Source organism: Netta rufina (genome assembly GCF_964035555.1).
Source record: "Netta rufina genome assembly, chromosome: 4".
NCBI classification, from domain to species: Eukaryota; Metazoa; Chordata; class Aves; order Anseriformes; family Anatidae; genus Netta; species Netta rufina.
The window spans coordinates 4,773,134-4,800,638 of NC_140127.1; the positions used below are offsets into that span (position 1 = coordinate 4,773,134).

Consider the following 27,505-nt stretch of genomic DNA (forward strand, 5'->3'; position numbering starts at 1 on the left):
GGATTTGACAAATATCTGAAGAACTTTTCTTCAGCAACTTCCTTAAGGGACTGAAAACATAGAGCAAATAAAGACAAAGGAAAACAAAATAAAGCCATCAACTGACAAATCATTTTTATAGATATTTATTGTAATTTTCAAAACTATAGTGGTCAAAAATATCCAGTTTCTATACAGTAACTAAACGTTCACATCAGGTTTGAAAGAACAATGCTAACGTATACCAAAACAACGTCAGTCCTTGTTAGTAATTTCCTGGATCGGAAGTCTCAGGTGCAGAGGTTGGCGTAGACGCCTCAGGGATTCTTCTGCCTGCAGCACGAGAAAGAAGACATTGGTCTTGTGCAAGAAACCAGATGAATCAAATGGAGGACGCTGAACATTTACAGACACTCGGGTCACTCAGCCCGTCTCCAGAGAGCAGGGTATGCCTTGTTACACCACCTTCCCCCCACCCTCCCCAAAGGATTATTTTCCTGAAATTACAATTACAAAACTCATACTCGCAGTCTGTTGAAAAAGTATTGGACTACCTAGCCTTCTGCCAACTTCGACTCATGAAACAATACCATTAACCACAGGTCTTGAACTAAAATTAGGGGTAGTTTCAATTTTCTTTAATGACACGCTGAACGCTGGGTCAGAGATGGGATGGGAAAATAAGAATTGAGGAGTAGGATCTGCTTTTTTTTTTCTTTTTACTTTTTTTCACAAAGACCAAATTGTTTCTCCCAAGCACACGCACCACCTTTTCTACAATACAGGAGACCAGATGGAAATCTTTTACCAAAGGAGTAGCATTAAGCTGTCAAATGCTGAACTCTATTAGAATTCTAATATTCTATTAGAACTGTTGGGAATGCAACGTAGTCAAGTATGGAAAGAGCAGGTGTGCAGGGCTCAGAAACTAACGTTTTTGAACTTTCACTCGTGCAGTCTCCCTTTCTGCTGACGCACTGAAGCAGCCTACACGTCAGTGGCAAGCGCTGGATGGTTAAACAGCTCAGACTGGTTGATAAGCAATGAATGCAACAAACCTTGAGGTCAATTTCTGTTAGCTGAGAGTTTACTGAAAAAGTCTTAACCCAGAGGCTACTACATTCTTTAAGGACTGTGTTTAAATACCTCTGCTACGTCTTCTTTTAGTTTGTTGTACTGTTCCACATTGAAATGCTTGGCTTTGGATTTCCGGTAGAAGTAGTGGAGGAACTGCCTGTCCTTAACATCAGGGTAAAGGTAGTCCTGGTGAAGAAAGAGGGGCACAGGTAGGAGGTTAGCAAGAAAAACCAGTAGAGGTCAGAAAAATTCAGCCTGTTTCAGGGTTTATCCAGTTCAACAGGTGTGTGCACAGCTGCACACACAATCCATGTACTGTTAAGAGGTACATGTAGAGGTGTGCCCCTAGCAGCCTTTTTAAGACACGTGGTAGAAATCATTTTTATCACGTCTAGAGGAATTCTCTATCATAATAACAGCTTAATCTTCATGACTGAAGCCACCGGAGTGAATGGACACGGCTTTCCAAGGAGGCAGAGAAAGTTCAACAGTTATTTCTCCAAGACTTTCTATCTCAAGAAAAGGTGCCAACAGCTGTTCTGAAAAGCCAAGTGGTAATCTCTGTATTTAGAGATTTATGTATATCTACATACATGAAGTAGGAATACCTCAGCCCTTTTTAAAAATCAGTGAGGAGTAAAATTCAGAGACAGCTGGTCGTAAGAATTGACACATCTTCCCTTTTCACGAAAAGAAACTGACATCTCATGAGGTCTGTGGATCCCCTGGTATTGTGGAAGGAAGCAGTAGTTATTCTTCCACATAACTCTTTAGTAAACAGAGTTTTGTATCACAGTCAGACATCCAGATGTCCACTTTGGGAGTAACGTACAGAGCTACAACAGGAAAAAGAAACCAAGTCTTACAGGGTTTCAGGACTTGCCTGTATTGCGCAGCTCAGTTAACATCTGTTGTGTTTTGTATTTTTCATTGTTACTGTTCAGTGCCTTGCTTCCTGGCCAGCTGTAAGGCAGTGCTCATGAGCTGGCACAGCACTACTAGCTGCTCTCCCTTTACAGCTACGAGCCAGGTGCCACTTACTAGTGAAAACGGTCTACCAAGATCTAAAATAAAAGGTAGGTTTCATTCATCCCTTCTCATTCCCCAGGTTATGAAGTCCTACAGGCAGCAGTAATTCTGCTCAACAGGTGCTCTGCAGTGCACGTGTAACAGCACCTGGCTTGACTTCAGATCCCATCAGAAACCAAACAAGCCCTCATCTTATGGCAAGGCTTCGTACCAAACTATGTTTTCATCAGAGCCCAAAACATGATGATTTTCAGAATCAGTTCTTCTTCACAATACTCCAGACACTTCCAGGAGGAGGACTCACCTGCTTAGTAAGAACAAAGTAGGCATAGAAAGCCATGGCACTCCCGTAAGTGATGAAGTACGTGACTGGCTCCATGATGTCCCAGGAGTAGACCCACCACGTGAGCCATGCCAGCGCTCCGCCTTGTGTTGACATCAGAGCTAAGCCAACCCACAGAAGCCTGGAGGTCTTCGCGTCTGCACTGTCCGTGATTTTGGCTTTCATCTAGGGAGAAGAAATACAGGACCCTGTTCAAACAAACAGTAGTTGAGGAGCTGCTCGCCAGTTGCACTGCATTTACTCCTGCTGGGCTGGATCCCTTTTCAGTACTCTCCTTTTAGTGACTTAACCTGCCAAGTAAGACAAGGACTGAAATCCAAGGGCAACCAGACCTCCTGGCTGCTGTGCACCAACAGATGCTGCTGCTAAATCTCCCCTCCCCACTACTAGAGATTTACATCTGCTGGATTTCTCTTTATCATTCAAGGCAGCTCTGGTTGATGCTGAGGCTGGTCCTCACACAGCAGGTCTGAAGCCCAGGAAAAGTTTCTGCCCATCCTGTCAGGCTCTTTCTGGCTTCCTCAGCTCAAGTTTGGTTACCATAACCTGCCTCAGATCAACATTTATGCTTTCTCCTCTTGGATTACAGCAACCATTAGTCCATACAATCTGCCTTGATGCCTTGGTGACACAGAAAACCCTATCCTAAACCACAGATGATTTTCACCTCACCATTTTTCTGTTTTTTTCTGTAATGAACTCAGAACTCAGCCAGCAAAGTGGATGCTCAACCCCAGTGCTAGCCATGTGTCCAGGTGTTGTGGTTTCTACCCAGAGCACACACAGAAAGCCAGAGGGAAAAAAAACTGAACTGAAAATTATTTGAATTGAATTTGAATTGACTTTGTTTGCATGACAAACACAGAAGACACACCCTAGCCTTTCACGCCGATCTTCTTCTATCACAGGACTTACTCTTGATACGAGGAAATGCTTTTGTAATAATAAATAAATAAATAAATTAACAACCCCCCACCCTCTTCTTCCAACCTGTTCAAGAGGCATCAGCTGTTCCTTCAGATGGTCCAGTTTCTGCAGCAATTCTCTCTCCTTCCTGATCTGGTGATCTTCTAAATGCAGAGCCACGAACAGTCTGTGAATCAAGGATTTGACATCTTCCATTTCAGTAGCATGCTCACTACTCAGCTTATCTGAAGGGAAAGTGTTTGTCATATGAAACATTTCAAGAATCTGCCCCTCTCCGTTCTCTCCCCCCACCTCAACCCCCAAAGCAGGACCATCCAATGGTACAAAACCACAGAGAAATTGCTTTCTCCTGAGAGCTTCCACTTGTCTGAGATTTCCCACGACTCTCACTAGATGAAGTGAGATAATCAGAGTCATTAAGCACGGCTCTTACCTTTTACAGGAGGTGACACGCTGTACGCTGTGCTGTTGATAAGAAGCTTAAAGTCATTCCTCAGTAAGACCTCCATCAAGGTTGCATCAGAAACCTTGCTACCATCTGCGGATGAAAGAGTTATGCCATAAAGCATTCCAACTGAAAATAATCTTAAACCTTAGCTGATTTTTACTAATGATTGCCATTATTACCCAGTAACTGATACTAAACAGTAAGGAGGAACACATTAATACTGAGTGTGTGCCTAATGCCTTCTCTACAGGTAGCATTCGGACTTTGCAGTTCTCTCAGTGTCACTAGGTTTTACTGCTACTTTTCCTACTATTTCACTAGGTGGTCTTCAGTGCTTTACCCCAATGCGACTGTCCCTCTGTGTTACACACATCTCTCACATTTAATTTCACCATGCTCTGCAATATCAGCATCTCTATTTGAACTGCTTGGATAAAGGAGACCGCATCTGGCTGCAGACCTTCAAAACACAAACACGCACACAGCCAAGGACCTGAAGCATGCAGGAAATTTTGGAAAAAAAAAAAGAAAAAAAGTTATTTCCCCAAGCAACTCCCACTCAACAAATACTAAATAATAAATAAATTTATTATTTATTATAATAAATAATAATAAAAACATATATAGTGGTCATTAATGAAGAAAGTGTCTCTCGTAAGAGATTTCCTAATGCATATCTGAGCAAGCCTTTAGAAAAGGAGGCTCAGGGTTTACTTTTAAAAGCCTCATTGAATGTAAATATATAAAAAATACAAAAATGGATAGAAGTGTAGTGATATCGTCCCTAATACAAACAGGCATGTTGTGTTCTCTTGTGTTATGGCTCTGATTAATATTGGCACTCCCCGCACAGCTGACCTAGCAAAATTCGCACTCTGGTAGACTTGGGGTGTCTTGAACAACAGGTTGCATCCACGTGAGAGATGGATCCCTTCCTACCTGACATTCAACAAGAAAGGGCAGAGGGGATTTAAAATCTCTCCCTACGTGTGGCATCTTCCCTTACCCCTGCAGAGGGGTGCGCAGGAGCAGAAAGCAGAGGCTGTGTTCTGGAGATGAATTATCATCAGGCTACAAAATCCGACGAAGGTTTTTGTCTGCAAAAACTTGTCATGGTTGGCTGTTTCTGTCTGTATTTTGTGTGTTTGTTTGTTTGTTTTTCCAATTATTTATTCACTGTAACTCTGCAGCCTGGCCCCAGCTGCTGAGATGGAGGCTGCTGAGCTCCACGAGCTGCTGCACCGTCTGGCTCCCCGACCAACCTGATGTGGGTAAGAAAGCAAACCTGGAAGGCTACTGCTTTCAGTCCAAAATCTGAAACGTTAATGTGCCCAGCCACTTATTCTGCCCCCCTCCCTTTCTTTTTAAACGGTGTAATAGAACATGGAACCTCATTTGCATGTAAATTAAGGTGACATTTATCAAGTGACATTTAAGCAAAAAAAATCCTTTGGAAAAAAATGCCAGACAGGCTCTTTGTGCTGGATCTGATACAACACACATTCATTAACCTGGCCAGCCTTTCATTAGCTGAAAAGCAGGAAAGGTTGGGGAGGAGGGCTTGTGTAGTTTCAGAAAATTCCATACGGGCATTCCTACACCGAGCACAGGTGTTCAAATGTGGACAAAAGGATATTTTTTGTCTACAGAAATTTTGCAGATCTGCTGACAACGACAGTGGGCCATCAAGTACAGCACTAATGCTTTTGTTTGAGGCTGGGCTTCATTAAATGGCTAAATGACACAGAAAAGTGTCTGCCTTAAATCAAACCTTCATGATTTTTCTTTGGTAATAAATGTTTAAATTCAACTCTGAACACTTGACCAACTGTTTCTCTTTACAGTATCAGTTTCCTAATGAATTAAACATCTGAGCTGATCTCTTCCTTTACAATTCACTTGAAAACACAGAGTAGAGTTGTTTTCTGAAAAACAGCTTTAATCAAAGCAGATGGGTTTTTTACTCCAAAGCTGGGGGTTTAAACAGATGACACTGGGTGAAAACAGCCCAAGTTGTGCCTCACAACCGACTGAAGTTTGCACTGAAGCAGAATGAGAAGTTAACGTGGAGCCTTCCTGACATAACACCGAAAGATGGGATTCATCAGTGAGTCACAGACACTTATTTCATGGATGCTGCTGCAGAGACAGCAGTACTGAGAGGCGACTGTTTGCCGGAGCATGTTCCTGGTTAGCCCTGCTTCAACCCCCTGAGGCATCATTTTCAGTGAAAACTTGCCCGTTAAGGCAAAAGCCAGCTGCTGACAGTGATGATTTGTCGCAGTGCCTTCTGAAAATACAGGACAGCCTCAGAAAATTATCTTTTTAAAGAGAATTTTCTACTTTTTCTATCCAGCAGGTAGAACATAAAATCAAAACCACGCACAAGCTGTGGCATACATGAAGCTCACGCACGCACTGGGATCCACACAGATCACACCTCCGCTGATCTAGAGAATGCAAACACGTTGTTCTCTGTGATATTCTTCTGCTTTACTAAGTCAACTTCCAAACACAACCAAAACAGCTTCTCCAAGATCCATGGCTTCCTAATCTAGAAGCACCAGTCTGTTTTCAGTCCCTGCAGCTCCCTGCACTATCAGGCAGGAAGAAAGGGCACGTGAAGAGTGCACGCAGTTCTGAACCTTTGGACAACCTGCCCTGACCCCATCCCTTCTTCTGCGTGTTATCTGACGGAAAATAAATCTTTTAATAGGGATATGCCATCTTTTTTTGACGGGTAGTGGGGAGTTGGGTGTGAGGAAACAGATGCTTTTAGTTAAAGGGCTGCACACCTCCCCAGAAATAATCATTTCTGGTTATTTCTTGTATTATAACACGCTACAAGCAGAAAAATCACATCAATGCTAACATGTAAGTATAGCCTTTTCCTTTCAGCCCAAGGGCCCTGAAATATGGTACTCCAGCTGATTAATGAAACCTCTCTGAGTTTCAAAAAGCTGCCCTTTATCACTGCACACATTATCTGGTTGCTTAGCTCCTAATACATTTTACATAGGAGTTCAAAGTTGCAGTAGGGGAAACAGATTCTTCCAGCTCCAGAGAACAGGGAACAACGGGCAGGCATCGTCCTTAGGAGCCAGACTGGTTGCCTCTCAGAACAGTCACAGAGAACAAGGACAGAAACAGATCCCAAGGAAACCAGAAGAGACTCATTTGTTCAGAAACAGCAGGACAAAGAGAAGCTACCAGAAAAAAAATAATAATAGAGGAAACTAGGAAACTACTGGGGAGGTTATAATATGTCCAATTCTGCATTTTAAATCAGCCTTTCTAAAAAGACTCCGACACTGAATTTGAAACACCAGCAAACCTTGGAAGTTTTCAAGAACCATCCCAGCAGCAACGATGCTAAACCTGCTGGAGGACTGAAATCGTTTCAAGTGAGAAGTACAAAATGAATGAATTCCTTTTTAAATCAACTGAAGACAGGCAGGAATGGGAGATACCTGTTGTGAAGACTTCTGCTTTCACAATTCCTTTATCTTCTCTCCGTACATCTTTCAGGAATGCCCCCACGGTCGCTACCATGGGTTTCACAGCGAACTGGCAGCGTTCCCTTCTGGTGGGCAACGTCAGCGTTATCACGGGAAGACCGTGCCTGTAATTAATAGTCACTTCTGGGAGAAGAACAACAAACAGAGTGAAAAAAAACATATTGGAAGTTGCAGCTTAAGTTAAACGTTGTTTCTGAAGTACAGGATGAATAAAGAAAACCAAGCATTACGTTCTGCATCTCCTTAATGCACGCAGTACGATGTCCTCTGGAACATACGTATGACAAGCCCCTAACCTCATCTCACACCATCGAGCCTCGTGAGATGCGTGCTTGCATCTCCCTCTCCCCGTAGCTGATGGAGACACGCACCCTTGTCCCGGGGAAGCTGCCCAAGACCCCGCCGGGAGCCTTACCATCAGATGGCACCAGCGTGCTGTAGCGGGCTCCTTCCCGGCGCGCCCAGGTCCTGGTTTGCCTCCAGAGCTGCACCTGCTGCACAAACACAGGGAGCACGTTTCAGAAAGGTTTGGGTACAAGGAGGGTCTGGGCAAAGGCAGCACCCAGCCCGGAGATGACCAGGACCCGGCATTCCTCCGGGAAGCACTTTTCAGGAATAAATCAACTGAACCACGCTAAACCACTCCGGGGATGCCCAACACTGAGAAATTTGTGTGATGTAACCTTCAGGCAACAAAGGCAGTCAGAAACCTCGACGAAATAGCAAAATACCTTAGACACAAGGGTATTGTTAAACACACACATGGGCTAGCAGCCCAAGAAGGCCAAAAAGCTACACCACACGCTGTAATGCGGTCATTTCCTCACCCAAGTAGACGAGTTTCCCTGCAACAGAGCACACACGTACTTACCACCAGGCTCCATTTGGGGGAGGCAATTACACAAACACACAAATTTAGAAACCTGCAGCCTACCAGCAAGGAGAAGCCATTCAGGATTTGATCTGTTTTACACAGAAGACCCTGAAGCATGAAGGTTAAAACAGCCCCTGGTGATACTCAGCAGCCTCCCATCCAGCTGTAAAGGTGTGTCACTTGTTTCTTATAGGGGATATTTACAGGTTTGGCTTTGTTTTTATGACACAGACACTTGACATGCAACTTTGCCATCACAGTCGAGATGCCTGTCGCCCAGCCCTCCCCAGACACTGACCTGCAGCCTGCCTGTATCCGAAGGTTAGTTCATTTATTTTGCTCTGCATTGGGGCATCTATTTTGTTTATGGAGGAGACAATGCGTTCAATAATGAATATGTATTTTAACATATTTCGCTACTAATATAAACGTATTAAATTACAAATATTTAATACGTTCAATTCGGTTTATCAAAATGAGATCTGTTAAGGTATTTAATCCTATTATCCCGTAGACTTTAACATTTACCACTCATGATACATTGAAAGCATCTTTATATATATATATATACGTATATATTTGTATATATATATATATATATATCTTTATATACAGAAGTTTTTCTTCTTTTTTAAACTGTCTGTTAACGCAGGCTACCCAGTAAAACCAGAATTTGTGAAGAAAAGAAAAAGCCACAGAGCAGAGGCGTTGAACTGAGCTCCTGGTAATGAACTCTCTCTGCAAGCACTCGGTAGATGAACGGGGCAGCACGAGGGGCTGAATTAACCTTCTCCCTAAGCCTCCAGATTTAAGTCTCTGGTTTCAGCAGAGTTATTAAATCCCGCGCCTGTCCCCCACAGCAAAATCGCCGTGCCCTTGTCAAGCAGCTGCTGTGCCACTGGAAAGGCATCGATGCAGCTGTCAGGGCAGCCAGAGGGAGGAAGGCTCCGTGCTACAGGACCACGGCACCACCGCCTGCAGCAGCACTGCTGGCAGCAGGAACAGCCGTGCCCCAAGCTCGCTGCAGGGCTAACAGCACAGCTTCGGGCACAGCAGCAGCAGCACCAAGCTGAGCAGCCAGAAACAGGGTGGGGGGAGAGACGAGGACAGCAATACCTTTGCACTACAAAAACAAACCAACAAGCACATCATTTGAAACAACAACAACAACAAAAAAAATCAAACAAAACCCACTATTTTTGAGTGGCAAACCACCCAACCTACCTACATCCCGTTTTCTGAAATGAGCTGATCCCGTGAGCAACCTTTTACGAGGCTGGGTGGCTGCTGCTGCAAAACTCAAGCTCAAATTTCTGCGTGACCAGTTTTACGCACGGAGCTAATGTCACCCCCACTACAGGAAGCAGCAGGAAAGCCTCCGACCTCCCCCAGCACTGCATAGGCAGACACAACCCATAACTTCTGCATAAAACTGCAACGCAGGTAGGGAAAGCAAGAACAAGAAGAGCATTTTTCGCATGAAAAAGTTACCTTGCAAAAGGAATTATATATATATATATATACATATATATATGCCACCCGTGGACTTTCTGAGAACACCATTTGATTTATTCCATTTCGGCTTGCCTTGCCAAAAGATTATGAAAAACTCTGAACCAAAATGCAGCCAGCCAACAACTACGTATTTAAATCTGTTTTCTTTGCTTGTATAAAGCTGGGAGGATAGGATACTGTTGTTATTTCAACAGCAAAAACGGGGTACTACTCCCACAGGGCTCAGGTCCCCGCTCAGCTGCCCAAAGCTGCTCCTTGCTGCCAGGCAATTCCTGCTCCTTGCAGCACGAGGTGGGGTCGGCAGTGCCTCAAGGCAGCCTTTAGGGAAAGAATTATTGCCACAGCCTGCTATTATCAGTGCTGTGGTGTCCCATATTCTCATTTCCTGCTCTCCAAGGCAATGATAAGAAAGAGACAAGCACACTAACACGGCGCGCTGCTCCCCTAAGCATCAGCTTTCTGCTCTTTATTTTAATTACGCTGCATTAAAACACACAGCAATTAAAACCTCTCTCGCAGCGAGGCTTCCAACAGCAACCCAGCGCTACGGTTTTACCCTGGGCAGGAGGAGAGAGAAACATCCTGGGGGAAATCACCAGCTGCGATGCCTGAGGATGAGCCCTGGGGCTCAGAAGGGGCAAGGTGGGACTCGATGGGGAGCGCAGGGAAGGCACCGCTCCAGCTGCTGCCTCCTTGTCTGAGCCAGGAGGGGACAAAAGCCACGTCAGGCACTGTTCAGTGGGGAGACACACTACAGATAGCTGCTTTTATCTTCTGCGTTGGCTTGTATGTAGATTTTTTTCTTCATCTCTAATATAAAGACACCCAGAAGGTCTCTCTCTGCATACTGGATGGTCTCGGCTCCAGCCTGACTGTAAGAGAAACAAACTGAGCAATTAATTCATCACCGAGTAGCAATCTGCCATCTGAGACCAAACTATCTCCAGAAAGGTTAAAAACCAAGTGAAAGGAGGAAAAAAGCAGGTGCTGTCACAGTCCGCTGGGCTGGCAGATCTCGAACAACCACGACTACCAAAAACGAATCTGTATTCAGCCCGGGTTTGCAGTAACTGCACAGAATGTATTTCCCTTTTTAAAATGAGTCACCACCGCCTGGTTTGGAGATACCGGCCGCTAGATTTCTGTGCCGTGCTTATAAGCAATCACACAGGCAGGAAAACGAGGTGTCAGGAGCCCTAGCAGCCTCCTACCATCGTTTTGCAAGCGCTCGACTGAGCTGCAAAAACAATTTCTCTCTCCCTCTCTTCAACTTTTCAGTGATTTGCCCCCTTGCTTACATTGCTTCTCTGCTGGTCGCAGCTCTTCGTGCAACAACGGCTTCAGCACAGCCGGCAGCTCCGAGGCACGTTGCTGAGATTCAGCTGTGTCCCCTGCAAGGCTTCAGGCCAAGCAAGGCCCCCGCAGGAGACAGCGCAGATTCTGGGCTAACCCTGCTGTGCTAGGCTGCGTCTCACCCTGGGATGGCACTTCTGACACGTGGGAGTACTCAGGATGTACTTCTCCTTCCTAAATTAAAAAATAAATAAATAAAAATGATGACAAATATCCTCATTTTCCTCTGACTCAGCCTTACCAGGGACCTCCCGCAGCTCATTGCGAAGTCCCCGAGTATTTTTAAGCCCTTCCTCAGGGCAAATCCAAGTTTGAAAAAGTAACCCAGAGGCCTCCACGTCCGAGAGCTTTGCCGTCTGTTCTCCAGCACCACTCCAGGTCCGAAGATTAATTCGTCAGCACAGACCGGGTTTGTCATTTGTCCCACAAAACGCATCTCTGCTCTGCTGCCGTGCTTCCAAAATCCTGGCCTGGGAAATGCTGCAGTATTTAAGGGTACCAAGAGGGACTTTGCTTTCAAAAATATGCTTATAATAGATCCCATGAGAAAAGGAAGTGGGCTTGCTGCATCTCTTCCTACAAAGATCCTGCAGAGTATCTTAATGCACAGAGCTGTTTCCATATCTCCCTCCAAAAAAATGCTCCAACTCAGCTCCAGGAGAAACAGTAATGCTTCAAATTGCCAGCCAGGAAAAAGCTCGTCTATATTTCAGCTGAAACGAGGTAAAAAAAGAGAAGCAACAGAAGGATGTGGAGCCAGATTTACACACTGAGAGGTTTACCAGAGTTGCAGCCAACTCTCGTTTTTCTCTTAAAGGGCTTTCGGGATTGAAGGCACTGGACAGGTTGTGGCACACAGGAAAAAAAAAATAAAAATCAGAAAAGAGAGCTGCTCTTTCCATTCGTAAAAATAATTTATTGCACTCTTCTTATGTGTCAGCAGCTAAATTTTATTTAGTTACCTCTTGAAGAGCGCTTCCCATCAGTTAAACTCGTGCTCCTGTTAAAATCCCGCAGATGAGCCAAGCAGCACACAGCCTGCAGCAACATTTCCTTGTCTATATAGTTATTTAAACACAACAGACCATAAAAAGACGTCTTTATAACAAACACCCATACCTCCGCTCCTTCATCCACTTTCTTTAAAGGTCTGCAGTTAGGTGAGCCCAAAGACTTCGGGCAGGCAGCTGTACAGAGGTAGCTTTCCAAAGGGACACTACAATTTTCTTTTGATCAGTTGATGAAAAATAGGCAGGGAGGGAAGAACTGACAGGTTAGAGCAAATCGAAAGCCTTTCTCTGTCAGTGGTTGGTATTAATATGCACGTGCAAAGATTTACATCCTTCATAACAGGCGACTGTAGAGTAATTCCCCAGAGGAGCTCAGTGGTTAGTTTATTTTCCAGCCCTGTATCCTGTTACCCCGCTGTGGACGCTCAAATTACTCGCAGGGAGTGCTTAATACACTTTTTAACCTCGTTAAAAATTAACCAGAGAAAACAATGGCATAGCAAGGCAAGGAAGCAGAGGGCTGCTCCTTCTCCTTCCCATAGCTTCGGATGGGCAACGTCAGAAAATGTCTGAGGCAGCCACTGTAAGAACATCCACAGCCAGAAAACAGAGAACTTAAGAATATAACTAATAAGAAACTTCAACAGGTTTTGTCAGGAACTGTGAAGCTGCCATTTCTTAGATCCTGGCAGCAGGGAAAAAAAAAAAAAAAAAAAAAAAAAAAAGAAACGAAAGCCACAATGGTAATATATGAGGACTTCTCTCCAAGGACCTACCACTATCAAATACTCATGGATGGAGGTTTCCAACCTTGCCACTGCCCCAAGGGACACGCCGAAGTGCTGCCAGATGTCAAGAAAAGACATTTTTGCTTCCTTTTCTATCTTTCTCGTGGAAATCTCAGCTTCTGGAATGGTGATGGGAGAAGACTTTTCATCTAAATGCACCAAAAGGCTGTGGCTTTGCTGATGCTGCCAGCTTCCACGCCGCTGACACCTGTCCACCCTTCAAAGTCTGGGCTGTGGACAAGAAGCCTGCGCCTTCACAGCCTTTCTGCAGAGCAGGCAAAGAGAACAAAGACACGTTTGCAGTAGAGATCTCCGGAGGCTTTTTCTAAAGCTTATTATCCTAAGAAAAACAATTAAACCCAGTAAGAGAAGATCAAAGCCCCCGTGTGCCCTGCATGGCGTGTTCGGATGCACTCACCATGCCCTCGGGGGGGGGTGTAAGCAAATCTGCAGGCTAGCTGCTCGCTCTTCACCCCACAGCCTTTCAACTCCAGGCAATTAGGAGCTGCCCGGCTTCCTCTTCCTCTGCGAATTCACTCAGGACATTTATTTGAAGGGCTGGGGCAACAGGCAGGGAAAGCAGCAGCCGAAAGCTCCTGCCCTTCTCCCCAGGCCCACCAAAGCGCCGGCACCTCTCAGATGTCGTCGTTCCAGCACGAACAGCTTATCCCCAGATGCTCAAAGCAGTGATGGAGAGGCAGCATCTCTCCTCCAGCCCCACACACCTACACCAAGCTGCCACGGAGGCACGGGGCCGCTGCGGCCAGCAGGCTCCCTGAACTGAATTTGAAGTTATTCCTAGTCCCTAAAACAAATAGGGACCCCGTTTCTCCTTTTTGTCAGCTGTAGCCATCAGGCCTCGAGATTTCTGTGTGGGCACTTGGAGGGATCTGGGCGACATCCATCACCTGCAGTGGTCGCTTCGTTACAGCATGGGACGAGGAATGAAGCCAACAGCATGTTTGTGCATCGTGCTTTTATATCGGTGTGAGGTGTTACATCCTCCTCCAAGCTGCATTGACGTCCACACTTCCAAACCCCCTCCTTTAATCCCAAAAGGGACCTATCTAAAAAAAAGAATATCCTCAAGGTTACTGTAAAAAGTAAGATATTTTAAGAGCTTTCTCCAGAAGAAACGATCTGGTTTTGTGCTACAGGTCATACATGGAGATGTCAAATCTGGATGACTGCTATACTGGATACCCTCACCGATAATATTCTGTATATTCAGCTTCGTAGGAGAGTAGAAATGTTTGCATGTAAGGAAGTGTATGGAAAGCACGCAGGACAACAATCCTGTTTCTTCTTTTTCTTTTTTTTCCTTCCCCTCCTTCTCCCCCAGCCGTCCCCTCTGAGAAGCAATGAGCCACCTTCAGCCTTTTGCTGATAATACTCTTCAAAGACGTTTGAGATTCACGTTTCCACAAGGATACAGCAGGTGACGTGCTCAATGCACTAACAGCTAGCTGAGGAGCACAGGGGGGTGCCAGACGATGAGAGCTCTGGGCACGAACCCCTCTGGCCAGCAGCGCCTCGGTGAGTTCAGGAGAGAGCCACGGGTGCCTCTGCCTGTGGCTGAGTGACGGAGCACCGCCAGCGCTACCTGAATTAATTCTCCTCTGTTCAAAATGCCACAGATAAAGCTTACTTTTTATTAAAGGTTGAAAGCAGGCGAATTAATTTGTTGAGTTAGCACCCAAACGCGCTATCGCGGATACACGCGGATTGAAGTTCGCGTAAACAACCACAGGGAAAGCTTAATTTGAGTCTCTGCAGTAATAAAAACTGAGTATAATCAAATGCCTGGTTCGATCAGCCAAGCAGCAGAGCATTACACACAGGAGGACGGCAGAGAGCTCTGTTACGAGCTTTCATTTTTCATTTTTTACTAGAAAGAATTGCACGCGATGCATCACAGCACATCAGCACAGTTTGCCTGCACAACGCAGCGAGATGCCTGCCCGAAACGCTCCTTCAGCCCCCCGAAACACACGGCAGCACTGAGCTCAGGTACTCTGGGATTCCCACTTCGCTGACATCTTATTTATGAATATGACAGGTAGAATTTAGTAGCTATTACCCATCAGTGTATCAGTAGCTCCATTAGGCTTTATTGGTTCCTACCGCAGGTTTGTCAAGCATCAGGATTTTAAACGGGTTATAGCATCTTCTGCAGACTCCTGCAGAAAGGAGGAAGACAATTTTTCAAGTGCATTTTACCAGGAGAATCGGCTCCGGGAATATAAATCACAGATGAAATGCAATAGAGGTAATAGCAGAAGGTTTCATACAGCACAAACATGATTAGGTGCTTACAAACTCCCTGCAATCAGGAGAAAACTGCTTATTTTCTTCTCCCCTTGGTCAAGCCAGCCTGCTCTGTCATGCCCCCGTTACAGGATGAATGATCACCTGCTTCCTTGCACACCAGGCAGAACCCAGAGCCTTTGCCAAACAGCGAGCGACTGAGTGACTTCCTTGCCTTTCTGGTCTGAAATCCTACGCCGACAGCTGCAGGCGGTTCCCCAGCAATCAGTGAAGTCTCTGAAGTCTCTCAGCGCCGTTTTTAAACAGAGCTCACTTTTGTTTCCCAGTTCATCATTCACACGTAGGCGAAGTGGAGTCGGAAGTAAAACCACTTACTGACTTTAAGGGACCCAGGACTCAATTTTTTCCTCCGTGGACAGCCAGGCTACGTCAAACACTAAGTGTTATCTCTCGAGGATTAAAGCAGCGAATCAAAGAAGCCTTTGTAGCCAGAGTTTCACATTAACTGGCAGGTCAATGAAACCCTGAAAACCATGTGGACAGGGCTCAGCCAACTCCCAATTCACTTCAAGATTTTCTTCTGGTAAGGAACGGTGACATTATTTGGGGCTTATTCAACACGATCCATCCCTGTTTTGCTGCCAAACAAGTGTGTTCATTGCTTGCAGAGCCTTACTGCTTGCCTTCCAGCCTCACCTCCCCGAACAGCAGCCAAGCAGCAAGGGGAAAAGCTCACACAGGTACCCAGGCAGCTACCGTCAGCTCCCTGGGCAGGGGCTGCCCGGTCTCACCCGTCCAAAAGAGATGCTGAAGCCTCACATTTCTCTACCAGCCTCCGTCTCCACCGTGCTATTATTCCTTGCTCCTTCCTCCTGTGTTTCCAGCAGCTTTACATGGGAGTTTACTAGGTGAGAATAATAATAATAATAAGCATTATCAAGAGATGAGTTGTAATATCAAGAGCCTAGTGCTTTTGGCTGGAAGGCAGCTTCTTAAGCAGCAAATTCATTGCACAACTATTAGTCTTCCAGCTCAAATTCATCCGTCTGGCTTCTGCCTCACGCTCTGCACAGCTGGCATCGAAGATGTCAGGTATTTACTCTCGCCGGACGCAGTTATGTATTGGTGTTGTTTAAGTTGTGGTTGATGTGCTATGTTTGTTCCAGCATCATTATTAAAACATTAAATTCAATGGCATTAAGTGCACAGTGCAAGTCTCACACACTTCTCAGGCACACTACCACGTGCCTCAATCTCACATCCAGCGCCAGTGCCACTGTACCTGTGGTGACACCCTCCCCTGACTCCCAATTTGCCTTCTAACCACCCCTAAGATCTCATCTGTGTTTTACTATTTTTAGGCAGACCTTCCGTAACAAGGACAACCAGCGGTGCTGCAGGAGCTTCGTGCAGCAGAGAGGGACAGATCCACCAGGAGAAGGGCAGAAAGGGTTCGAGGAACCTCTGCTGGGAGGGCTGCTCTGCAGCCACACTGCTCCTGCGGCTCGCCCAGGCAGCCTCAGGTGCTCCACAGCATTTCCTTGAGTCTTGAAGAAGTCACCTACGGGAACCTGTACATCTTAGATCAGATCAGAAAAGCAAAATAGGCACAACAAGTAAGTAGAAGTCAAGTGTCCTCTGAAAGGAAAAAGCCTTTTTCCTAAAAGGAGAGTCTCTGGCCTAGCTGACTACATACCAGTTTCCAGAAGGCTCAGGCCAAATACCCAAAAGGCTCAAATGAAGATTTGCAGACACAGATTTAGAGGGCTGGGACACGCACAGATCCAGGAACTTGAGTAACACCCGAGCACAGCAAAGCCAACCACCATCTGCAGGCCACAGGGCGCACCGACGGCCTGCTCCTTTCTCCCAAGACGCATCCGATTCCTCCGAACCCGAGCTTTCTCCCCAAACACTCTACCTTTTGCTTCTTTCATTGGTTTTCATTTTATTCTAACAGCACAGAAGAAGCATTAATGGGACAGAAAGGAAATTAAAGCTACTGCAGTGGGGCAAGAAACGTATTCAGCAGCTTTTTTTGAGATGGACACTTCATAGTGGCAGGCAAAGACTTACTCTGCAAGGAAAATCAGCCAGGCTTCCACTGAAACGGGGGTCAGATGACAAGCCTGGGCGCTCCAAAACCTTTGAAAAACACAAGTGAGAGACCGAATTTTTATTAAGGCATCTATCTGCACTCACAGTTTGCATCCTCAGGAGGAAACGGGGTGAATGCTCGGTGTCTTCGTGCCTCCTGTTTTGCCGTCAGCTGCTGGGTGCTCAGGCACAGCCGGCAGACAGCTCGTCCCCGCACCCAGCAGCTGGCAGGGCTCAACCACAAGGCACTGAGGCTGCCAAAAGCCTTTTTTTTTTTTTTTTTAAATGTTTTTGGAAAAGATGAATGGTTGGAGGCAGGAAACGTGTTTTTAGTCTTTAGAGCACTTAGAGATAACTTGATTAGAAGTCTCTTCTCAGGCTAATTGAGCGCCTCTGTCTCTGATCCCCAGACACCCGCTGCAGGCAGGGCAGAACAACCACATCCTTTATCCAGATGAGGAGAAAGCAAACAGCACCGCAGCTGGAAAGGCTCAGAAAGGTAACACACAAAGCCCGTGGGGGAGCAAAGAACAAACCCCGTGCGCCGTGTCTGCAGCACCTATGAAACAGCACCGTGTGCTTCCTCATGCCAGCACCTCAGCTTCACCCCAGCAGAGAAAAATACTAACAGCTCACAAAATCATTGCATTTTGGACTGTCCATCTGTCTTCATTTTAAATCTGTTACATATATATATTAAGAAATCTGCATAATTGTGTTGATTCAGTTCTGTTTTGATCAAAGCACCTTGGTGGTTTTATTTTTGTGTGTGTTTGGTTGCAGTGCTGTCCGATTTGCTGTCTGCGTGGCAGATCACACATCCAGAAGAAGGCACGGCACTGAAGCCACAAAAGGCAGCTCCTTTCTATCTCCTGTGCTTTCACCTCTCACGTTTGTGAGATTTATCAACCCCGTATTCACTGCTTAGGCCATTTATGTCTACTTAATCCCTAAGTGATTCCTAATAAATTAATCTCTGCAGCTTCCAACCATTTACACCGCCTGTGAGTTCCCTTCAATCATCGGGATCTTGATGGTACCAAGAAGCCTGAAAGCAAATTGACTATTTCAGGTACTGCCGTGTGAGCACTCTTATCCCCCTGTCCCCTGACACAATTCCTCCCCCACACACAACCCGAAAGGACACTGGTCTTTCCCAGCACCCCAGCATATTCACACGGTGTCCTCATTATTAAAACCTTTCTTTTCAGGGGTGAAAATGCTGTGACAACACCAAAACAAGCTGTCAAACCCATAGCCATGGTGCAAAAGCAGTTAACCACAAGGAGAGAAGCCCTTGCCTGGTCTCCGCACCCACCGATGTAACACGAACACAAACCATCACTGGGAGAATGGGCTTAAAAACTGTTTCTTTTGCAAACAGCAGGCTAAAGAGGACTTGCTGTTTAATTTCAGCAGCAAAATCCAACCCCATCAAGCCACTACCTTCATGTCCACTTTACCATGTTCACAGAAGTGAGCAGACTGTGCTTCACCAACTGTACAGCTCAAGCAGAAACTTTGTTTTCTGGAGACTCTCAACAAATATTTAATATATTCCTTTCTTTCTTTCCTTTTTTTTTTTTTTTTTTTTTTTTTAAAAAAAAGAACCAGACATTAATTGGCCTTGCTCAAGAAGCAGGGCCCTTTGCAACCCCTTCCCCAGAGAAACGCGATCTCTGCGTGGTTTATTACCTTACGATGCTGATGGGTGCAGAAAAAGGAGACTGAGAGCAGCCCGCTGCAGGTAAATAATTAACCACTGCAATAATGTCAGCCTACTCCTCAGCTTCGTTCTCCTTAACTATGCTTTGGCATCATGCTTTGATCTTCCCCACAGGGCTGAAGCGGGTAGCGTATCTTATTCAGCAACACAGGTGTATTCTCCCAACTGGATGCACACAGATCCTGCCAGAAGACTAAAACAGAGTTTAATCCAAGGTGAATTCCAGTTCCTCCTCCTGTCTGTTCACATAAGGCATCGCCTGGATGTTTGTTTGCTCTGCTCTTGTTGCTCCAGGAATTTCAGCTCCCCACGTCAGGAAAAAAAAAAAAAATTTGCTCTTTCTGTGAGCTGAGAGGGAGAACAATTCTTCTTCTTCAAAATTACTTGGAGGAGACAGAGGGGTGACATTTTGCAGCTTCGGATCAGCCAGATATAGAGCAGGGCAGGGAGGAACAGGCACGGAAAAAGTCATCCAACTCCAGGCCCCTGGGGCTATGGGCTAAGGCTGGCAGCAAGCACAGAGCAGCCCAGATTTCTGCAGCTCCCAGAGGATGCCCCTGAGTCCTGGCAGCACCCACAGCTCCGCAGGGCAGGGATTACAGCACCTCTGACCCCTCATCATTACAGGGAGCTGCAGCCTGACAGCCACGCTCATGGCAAGGACGGGCATTCTGCAGCTGCAACCAGAACACGAAGCAAAAAATCCTGAGCACAACCAGTAAATAACAGGGCTCATGGCTGGAAAAGGTTTAAAACAAAGCTCAAGACTCCGTTTTCCATTGCAACCTGGGCGAAATTAGGACCTTCATCTACTTCATTGGCATCAAAAAGCTGACTTTCCTTCAGTTTTGAAGAAACTCTGATCTTTGTAGCTGACAAAACTCAAAAGTTTGGTGCTGAAACTCCTCCTCCTCCGAGACAACGCCTTCTGCATTCAGCCAAGTCAACCTTTAACTTCGGTCAACACATCTGACCAAGGTAAAAACTAAACTCCCAGTCCCAGGACGCAATCAGACCCATCAGCCACCCACAGATGGGCACACTTTCCAAATTCCTGTGCTATTTTTTTTCATATCTCAGGAATTGCTTATCTACAGGACATGAATCTCAGTTCTCAGGAAACAACGTCACATCTCCTTGGCTATGAAAGCCTGGAAAAAACACAACCCAAATGCACCTCAAGGGCTCAAATAACAATGGAAGGCACATACACAGAGCCACTGCATTTTGTGTAGAAAGTAAGTACCTGATGTTTTTGGCAAGTTGTGACCTTATGAAAACACATACACACAAAATACTCAAGAAGGTTGAGCTAAATTCCCCACAAACGCACAGTAAAAGGACTCCTGTATCTCTCAGATGAGAAAATCTGCAGCTCCTTGAGAAAACAGAGCCTTGAGGGAGCTGCAGCAGCTTACACCAAACACCCCTCTGACTGGAGAGAGTTTTCCTGGAGTGCTGAAGAACATCTGAATTGGCTTACTAACACCCTAGCAAATGAAGAAAAAAGTATCTAATTAGCAACAAGTGAGTAATACAGACACAGGACGATGTTTACAATGTGCCATCACGGGAGAAAAACACAAGGGAAAGAGCAGTCCCAATCTCTTTGACACCAACATATTTTGCTGCAATCTGCTTTTGTAGCGTGCCAGCTCCACGAGTGAGCATTTGCTACGGATTCATGAGCATACTGAAAAAGCTCTTTTATCACTCGTTCTGGGGGTCTGCAGAGCACAAGAGGCCGATCAGGCTCTGTACTTGTTTTCCCCATGTCTGCATTTTACTTCCCCTCAGAGTCACACAATTGAAGTCCAGTTCAATACCTGCCTTCTTCCGTGTCTACCTGCTGCAGCCGGAGTCTCTGAAGCAACCTGCCAACTACTCGCGTTTCAGCAGAGGCATCAAGGCTCCAAAACAGTGATTTAAACTAACAGGGATGTCCTGAACAGCTCTGCACTTAGGAGGGGAGATAAAGACCCCAGAGAAGGTGTTGTACGGAGCAGAGCACAGTGCTACAAGCCAGGACCCATGCACACAAACTGCTCGCTCAATACGGAGAGTTTGGGCTCAACACGATGGTCCAGCACTTCTGTTCTTTCACCATCACCTCTGAATAAGCATTTTTGTTCAACATTTCCCTCCCTCCGAGTACGTGCTGCTGGGGTTCAAGCATATTTTCCTCAACTTGGGTTTTTCCTGCCCGTCTGACAGCTGCCACAAAGCCCCGAGTATTTTCGTAACGCTCAGCCCCTCGAGTCGCAGGACTACACAGCAGGCTCGCTCACTGACACAGAGCTTCCTCCAAACCCTAGAAACCAGGAGGAAAACCATAAAAGCCAGGAGCAGTACCTAAGGGCCTGACTTCTAAGTGTTACACAGCATCCAAGATAATCAGCGTATGAATGATCAACATGAAGCTTTTTGTTCCAGGCTGGTAATAACTCCTGATAGCATCTACCTTATTATGTTGCTTCGTGCAGCTACCTGCTGCACTACAGCTAGGAATATCCCCGATCATCATGCATGTAGGAATATCACACGCTGCCAAAATGCGTGCCAGGAGCATGGGCACCGTGATGCCTGGATAGCTCGGGGTTCACTTAAAAACAGCCTTGGAGGATGCACAAACATGGATCCGGGATCCAACCAGCAGCATGAGAGACCAAGCAGGAAGGCGTGAACTAAAATAAAGCTCACACCTAACACAGGCACCACGGTGGGTTTAATCCCAGGGGTTACCTCACACAGAAGCTCCTCACGAAGGATCCCTGATGCTCGATGCAGTGCCTCCTGTCACACTCGTGGCCAGGGCGGGTGAGATGCACTTACTCTCGGTTCTGGCAGCAGCAGCAAACAGATTGCTCGAGACCACAGGCTGCTGCGCCTCAGTCCCAGTCCCCTCCCAGCCCAGATTTAGCAGACTTCCTGCTTTTAGTTAAAAATCTTAGTGGGAGTCATGCTCGTAGTGGGAGTCAAGACCCTTGACCAGCAGTGCTCAGTGGATTCAGAGTTGCTGTCCTTGGGCACAGCCAGATCGTGACTTCAGCTCCTCACATAGCATTTATTGTGCTCCTGGTGCAGTAAACTCCCACCTTCAGGCATTACATTTCTGTTACAGGTGTGTTTCATCCACCTCCACCAGGCTGCTGTTGTTGTAGCTGTGTTTTCCTTTCACTCTTTGCAATCTCTCCCTTCACCTTCATCTTCTTTCCTTCTTCTGGGCAAGGCAGAAACAGGATCTGCAGAAAAGGAAACTGAGCTACCCTGTGGTTACACAGCGGCTTTGTCATCTCCTACCATTTTTCGGGCGGTTTAATCCGTCTTCGCTTACTGCAATTAACTTAAAACTTGCCCGTTCACAAACACGCCTGTTCAACCAGGTACACCAGGCTAGCCAAAACCTTGGCTCCACTTCTGGGCAAGGAAAACCTTCAGCACCCAGCCTTCAGCACCAAACCTTCAGCACCCAGGTTCAAGAAGCAAGCGAAGGACATCAAGCAACACGAGAAGGTACCGAGAATGGGACAGGTCTCAGAAACAAAAAACAAACAAAAAAAAACTTGCAAAAACCACGGCAACGTTATTCTGTGAACACTGTGGTACAGCAGGTGACACACAACAGGTAGGTGAGCATTCCCCCCACGGAGAACAACCCAGAGGAGAGCAGTCTGACCCAACTGATTTCCTTCCGACACACAGCATTTGGTTTGCCAGAAGAGTAATGCAATTTCTCCTCCACTCGGGCAAATACATTTAAAGATGCTTTTGTGATCTCCAAATCGACCTCGTGGTCTCTCGCTCTACTCTTAAGCAACAGCAGGGAGGTGCTGAGAGGATAAAATCGCTGCCTGCACTGCAAACTGACAACACATCTCTCATATGCAGTTAATTTATTCCCTCTCCATCTGACCAGAACGTGAAGACTGAAGCCATTTTGATCTAAAATGACCAGACGGTAAATGCGAAGATAATTGCTTCGAAATTGTTTCTCTGAAGGAAAAAAAAAAAAAAAAGTAAGTTATGATCTTGCCTGTGCATAATGCACTCAGTGTTTCTGCCCTTTTGAAGACGCGCTGACTGTGCTCGTCACGATAAACACCGGTCTCAAAAGCCGAAGTTTCCTGTTTTCACAGTGAACAACTTTTTCTGGTTTCAGTCTGGGGGAGGACTAAACGTTTCCTCACCAGCAGCAGAGGTCGTGCCCTCCGGCCACCACCACACAAGCCCAAAGCTGTTTATCCACGCCTGCCCAGCCTGCTGACGGGTGCCACGTCCTCACAGAGCACGAGCCTGCTGAAGAATTGGTTTATGGACCAAAAAGGGTTTAATCTTCAGCAGGCAAGCAGCCAGCCACGTCCACTTCAATTCCTATTGCTGCCTTCAGCTCTAGCGTTACAGCACACACTGCCACTCTAACGTGAGGGATTTACTCTGCTACTGATGGACCTGACCTTCAAGAGCCTAAATCTGTAATTTCCCAGCACTTGGGGATCGTGGACTTTGGGTCAGGCGTGCCCTGACCCAAATATGGCCATCTATCCTCACAGCCATCGGGCTCCAAAGCCCTCGTAAAGCGGCTCAGTTACAAGCAGGACTTCAGGCAGAGCTGCTCTGGCAAACACCAAGCGCATCGGGGACAGCACGCAGCACCTGCACTGGGTGCAATTTCAGGATGAGCCAGGACACACGGGTCAGCCGAGGACGGAGAAGGTCAGAGCACGGAACAGGCAGGGCTGGAAACCGCCCTCTTCCCGGCCTCCCTACGCAAGTTCAGAGAACAAAGAGCTCAAATGAATCAACGCTGGGCTCGTCGCTTCAGCCCGGGACACGGTGAGCAGCTGTAAGCCTGGCAGAACTGATCTCACAACAAAGCCACCTCTTCCCCTTGAAAAACCTCATCGCCGAGGTCTTTACCAGCGTCCTGGCTGAAGACAAGGCACACGCAGAGAACCTCTCCCTCCTTTCACCTTTCTGGAAAAGAGCAAAAGAGAGAAGTAAGCAACCCGGAGCGGCAGCTGGTGCTAGATGCCCTTAGCAGAGAGCTCTCATCATCGACACCGTACTCCAAGGAGGCCCCGAAGGGACAGCGACCCTCCTCCAGGCTCAGAAGAGCTTGCTGCTTTCTCACCCACCTGCAACAGCCTTCCTGCCAATGAAAACCCTAAGGAGAAGTTCACCTCTGCTGCAGACATGCAAGCACGCCGCCAGGGCAAAAAGAGATGCTGGAGAAAGTGGGACTGCATCGAGCCTGGCCGTCCCGCTAATTCCCCTTTCTCTCATTTCCCTTCACGGGAAGATATTACGAGCTCTGGAACAGGCTCTCACTTTTTGACCTTTAAGCTTTAAAACAAATTAAAAAAAAAAAAACAAACACACCAGAGCAGCAAAAGCAAAACAAGCACTATTACAAGCAAGTGATACTCCTAAAACACACACGGCTTTTGTAAACAGCATTAAGTCCTCAGTGCTTCGGCGGTGATTTGTGGTAAACCTCCAGAGCACCCCAGACATTTGCAGAGCAATTTTCTCAGACATCCTCCAGAGGTTCAGCATCAGTTTGCTTCCCCGTACAGAAAAACCTGACAGCAAAGCCGTGCTCGGGGTGCCAGAAGGAACAGCACCGGCCTCGGGTGTTCCTCACCCCACAAGGGGTGAGAATTCACACACGGTTCCTGCACTGCTGGGATTATGGCAGCACCCACACATGAGTAACTACAAACCATACATGAGTACCTACATACAAAGGATGATGAATTTCCACGATCCAGACGTGTACCTCCCTACATACCTGCTATAAATCTCTCCTGTTTACCAGTTCACACGTTGGAGCTTCCTTCCATACACAGCTCGGTGGGTTGTGTGTTCTCCTCCAGCACAAGCACACGGCTTCTGACCAGAAAGCAAGGTTTGGATCACGACGCAAACTTTTGTTGTTGAAAGGGGAGGAAAGACAGGGAAAGATACGCCCAGCAGCCACAAATTATTCCCGTTCTTGGCTTCAGTTATACCTCAATTTCCAAAGGGCCTGCATAGGCTGCAAATACACAGCAGGGACTTGAACCACACTGCAGTGAGGTACTCAGCCGCACAGAATCACAGAATCACAGAATTTTCTAGGTTGGAAGAGACCTCAAGGTCATCGAGTCCAACCTCCAACCTAACGCTAACAGTCCCCACTAAACCATATCCCTAAGCTCTACATCTAAACGTCTTTTGAAGACTTCCAGGGATGGTGACTCCACCACTTCCCTGGGCAGTCGATGATAAATCCACTCCGGTAGCTGCCTGTGACGCCCTGGGGTGGCTGCCTTGGCAGAGCGTCTGACAGATCCCAACAGAGCAAAAGAGAAGGGGTAAAAGGAAAAACACGGGGAAAAAAGGAAAGGGACATTTCATATTATCCCATGGCTGTTTGGACACATCTAGAGCATTTCTCCCAACACTGCCTAAAGCCTAAGAACAAACTGGAAATGTTTAATGCTCAAAGTGTTATGGTAATTTGGGGGTAAACAAGGACAACTAAAAGTTATTAAAAGGAAGAACAGTAAAATGTTAGACCCAGTCTGAAGAACGGGGCAGTCGACAGACTTATCAGCTGAACGCATTAAAAGAAACATTTTTGACAGATACGGATGGCGCTGGGAACCGACAAAACAAGAACAAAAAGCTCCCTGGCCTGCTTTTTTGCAGATAAACAAGCACAATGGCTCTCCAACCGGCTGCAGTTTGCCACTAGGAAGAAATTTTTCCTCAGCAACAAGCACAGGCGAGATCCTAACTCGGGAAGGAAGCAAATGCCCAACACTTCTCACCGATGCGTTTGCGAGTGCACCTGGTTTTAAGCCAGGAGGAAGTGCCCAGCACAGGCTGCATCTCCCACGGCTGCAGAGCATCCCCGGTGCTGCCGGCAGCCTGCTGCAGGTCCCCACTGCACGAACTGAACCGCGAGCCTCGTGCATAGGAACGGCCACAAAAAGCAACACAATTTTAGTTTCCCTGCGGTGCCGAGTCTAACTAGATCAGCTTAAAAAGAAAAAAAAAAAAAAAAGTAAATAAATCAGCCCCTGCAATGTTGTCTGGCTTGAATTGTTCATGAAAAGACAAGGAAAAATGGCAATTTCAAGCTCGATCCTGTGTTAACACATCCACTCTCCGTCGTGGCGTGGTGAGAGGCATTCTTCCTCGCCGAGAGCCGTGGCCTCTGCGTGTTTCTCTGAGCACAGCACGAGCAGCGGGAGTTAAAACCTGCAAGCCAAGTGGGAAGAGAAACAGCTGGCAACCCCTGGGCCTCGCCACATACCAAATAACTGCAGCATTACAAATCTGGGACTCCACCAAAACGAACCGCGTCCTGCTGGGAATAATATTATGGGTAGTAACACCGAGGGCTGCCCAAGGAACACAACGACACGCCGCACTTCGCTGCAAGAACTACGTGCCTGGATAAACACCCAACGCTTCTCAGCAAGATAAAAAAGCCGTGTACTCAAATCAAACCATGCAACTGAAAATTCAACTTTATAAAATTAAGTGGAATTCGCATAAACATTGCTCTGAAAGCAGAGCAGCTAATTGGAGCTGTCAGAGGAGGTGTGGATTTGGTTTAAGTACTGAGCTGAGAAGACGACAGTGGAGAATCCCACTCTTTAGGATAGGAATCCCTGCTTTTACAGAAAAATTACAGCAAATCCAGCACTCTGAAGTGGTTCATTTGTCCCCAGGGCAGCTTATTTATTCGTCAAAACCAGAGCACACAGACATGCCGTGTACTTACACACCTGCTTGTCAGCACGGTACCAGCTGAGCACCCACCTTGGCAGCACGTGAGGACCAGCCCTGTGAGGAGCATCACCTCTAGCTCTGCAAGTGGAAACCCCCAGCAGGTATCTGGGCAAACCAATCTCCGTTATGGGTCATGGGCCACGGACTGCACCAGCACACACCGAGGGCAAAGGCAACAAGCAACCAAGCTCTGCTCTCCCGAGCTGACCACAGGAGCTCCAACCTCTCCTTCCAGATCTGGAGGCAAAACACTTCTTCGACTGAATGATTATGATGAACAGGAGAACTAGCAATGCACATGAGCAAATATAACCCCTCAGAAAAAAGCACAGGGGGAAATATATCAAATGGTCACAGCAGCGTTTGCACTGGACACGATGTACACGATCTGACGTTCTGCTCGACATCAACATCCAAAGTGCTAAACAAGCACACTAACATTTTTCCATTAGCTTGAAGTTTACAACTACAGGCCATCCATTTAATTTTTTATACTAACACATTTTTTAAGTGCCTTAACTGTTCTGCAGAGACGTATTCACAAATTAGAAAGGCACCCAAAGATGAAAACAGGAAGGGGCAAAGTCAGTAAACGTGCTTCGTCATCTATCATGCTAATGGCTCTGTAGAAAAGTTGGAACTCAGGACTGCACATATGAAAAGCAGGCTATATTAATACATTCCCAACACTTCTACTTTAGGAAATGAACAAGATTTCCTATTTAGCATTTTTTTTTTTTTTTTTCCAAATTGGAGTTTTTCTCGATG

At 46.4% G+C, this 27,505-nt stretch overlaps 1 protein-coding gene across 2 annotated transcripts in view; it reads right to left on the minus strand.

The window, feature by feature from the left end:
- Positions 1-159: 159 nt before the first annotated feature.
- Positions 160-27,505, minus strand: part of MCUB (mitochondrial calcium uniporter dominant negative subunit beta) — a 28,235-nt gene continuing 889 nt past the window's right edge. The window contains exons 2-8 of one of the 2 annotated variants that reach the window (XM_084285432.1): positions 7,737-7,815; positions 7,274-7,444; positions 3,789-3,893; positions 3,419-3,579; positions 2,390-2,593; positions 1,126-1,242; positions 160-312 (exon numbers count right to left, since the gene is read on the minus strand). In XM_084285432.1, the coding sequence (XP_084141558.1) occupies positions 235-312; positions 1,126-1,242; positions 2,390-2,593; positions 3,419-3,579; positions 3,789-3,893; positions 7,274-7,444; positions 7,737-7,815 (915 nt within the window). In that variant the 3' untranslated portion in view covers positions 160-234. Of the gene's footprint in view, positions 313-1,125; positions 1,243-1,807; positions 1,893-2,389; positions 2,594-3,418; positions 3,580-3,788; positions 3,894-7,273; positions 7,445-7,736; positions 7,816-27,505 lie in introns of those variants that run through there. The other variant, XM_084285433.1, reaches the window with a different exon arrangement.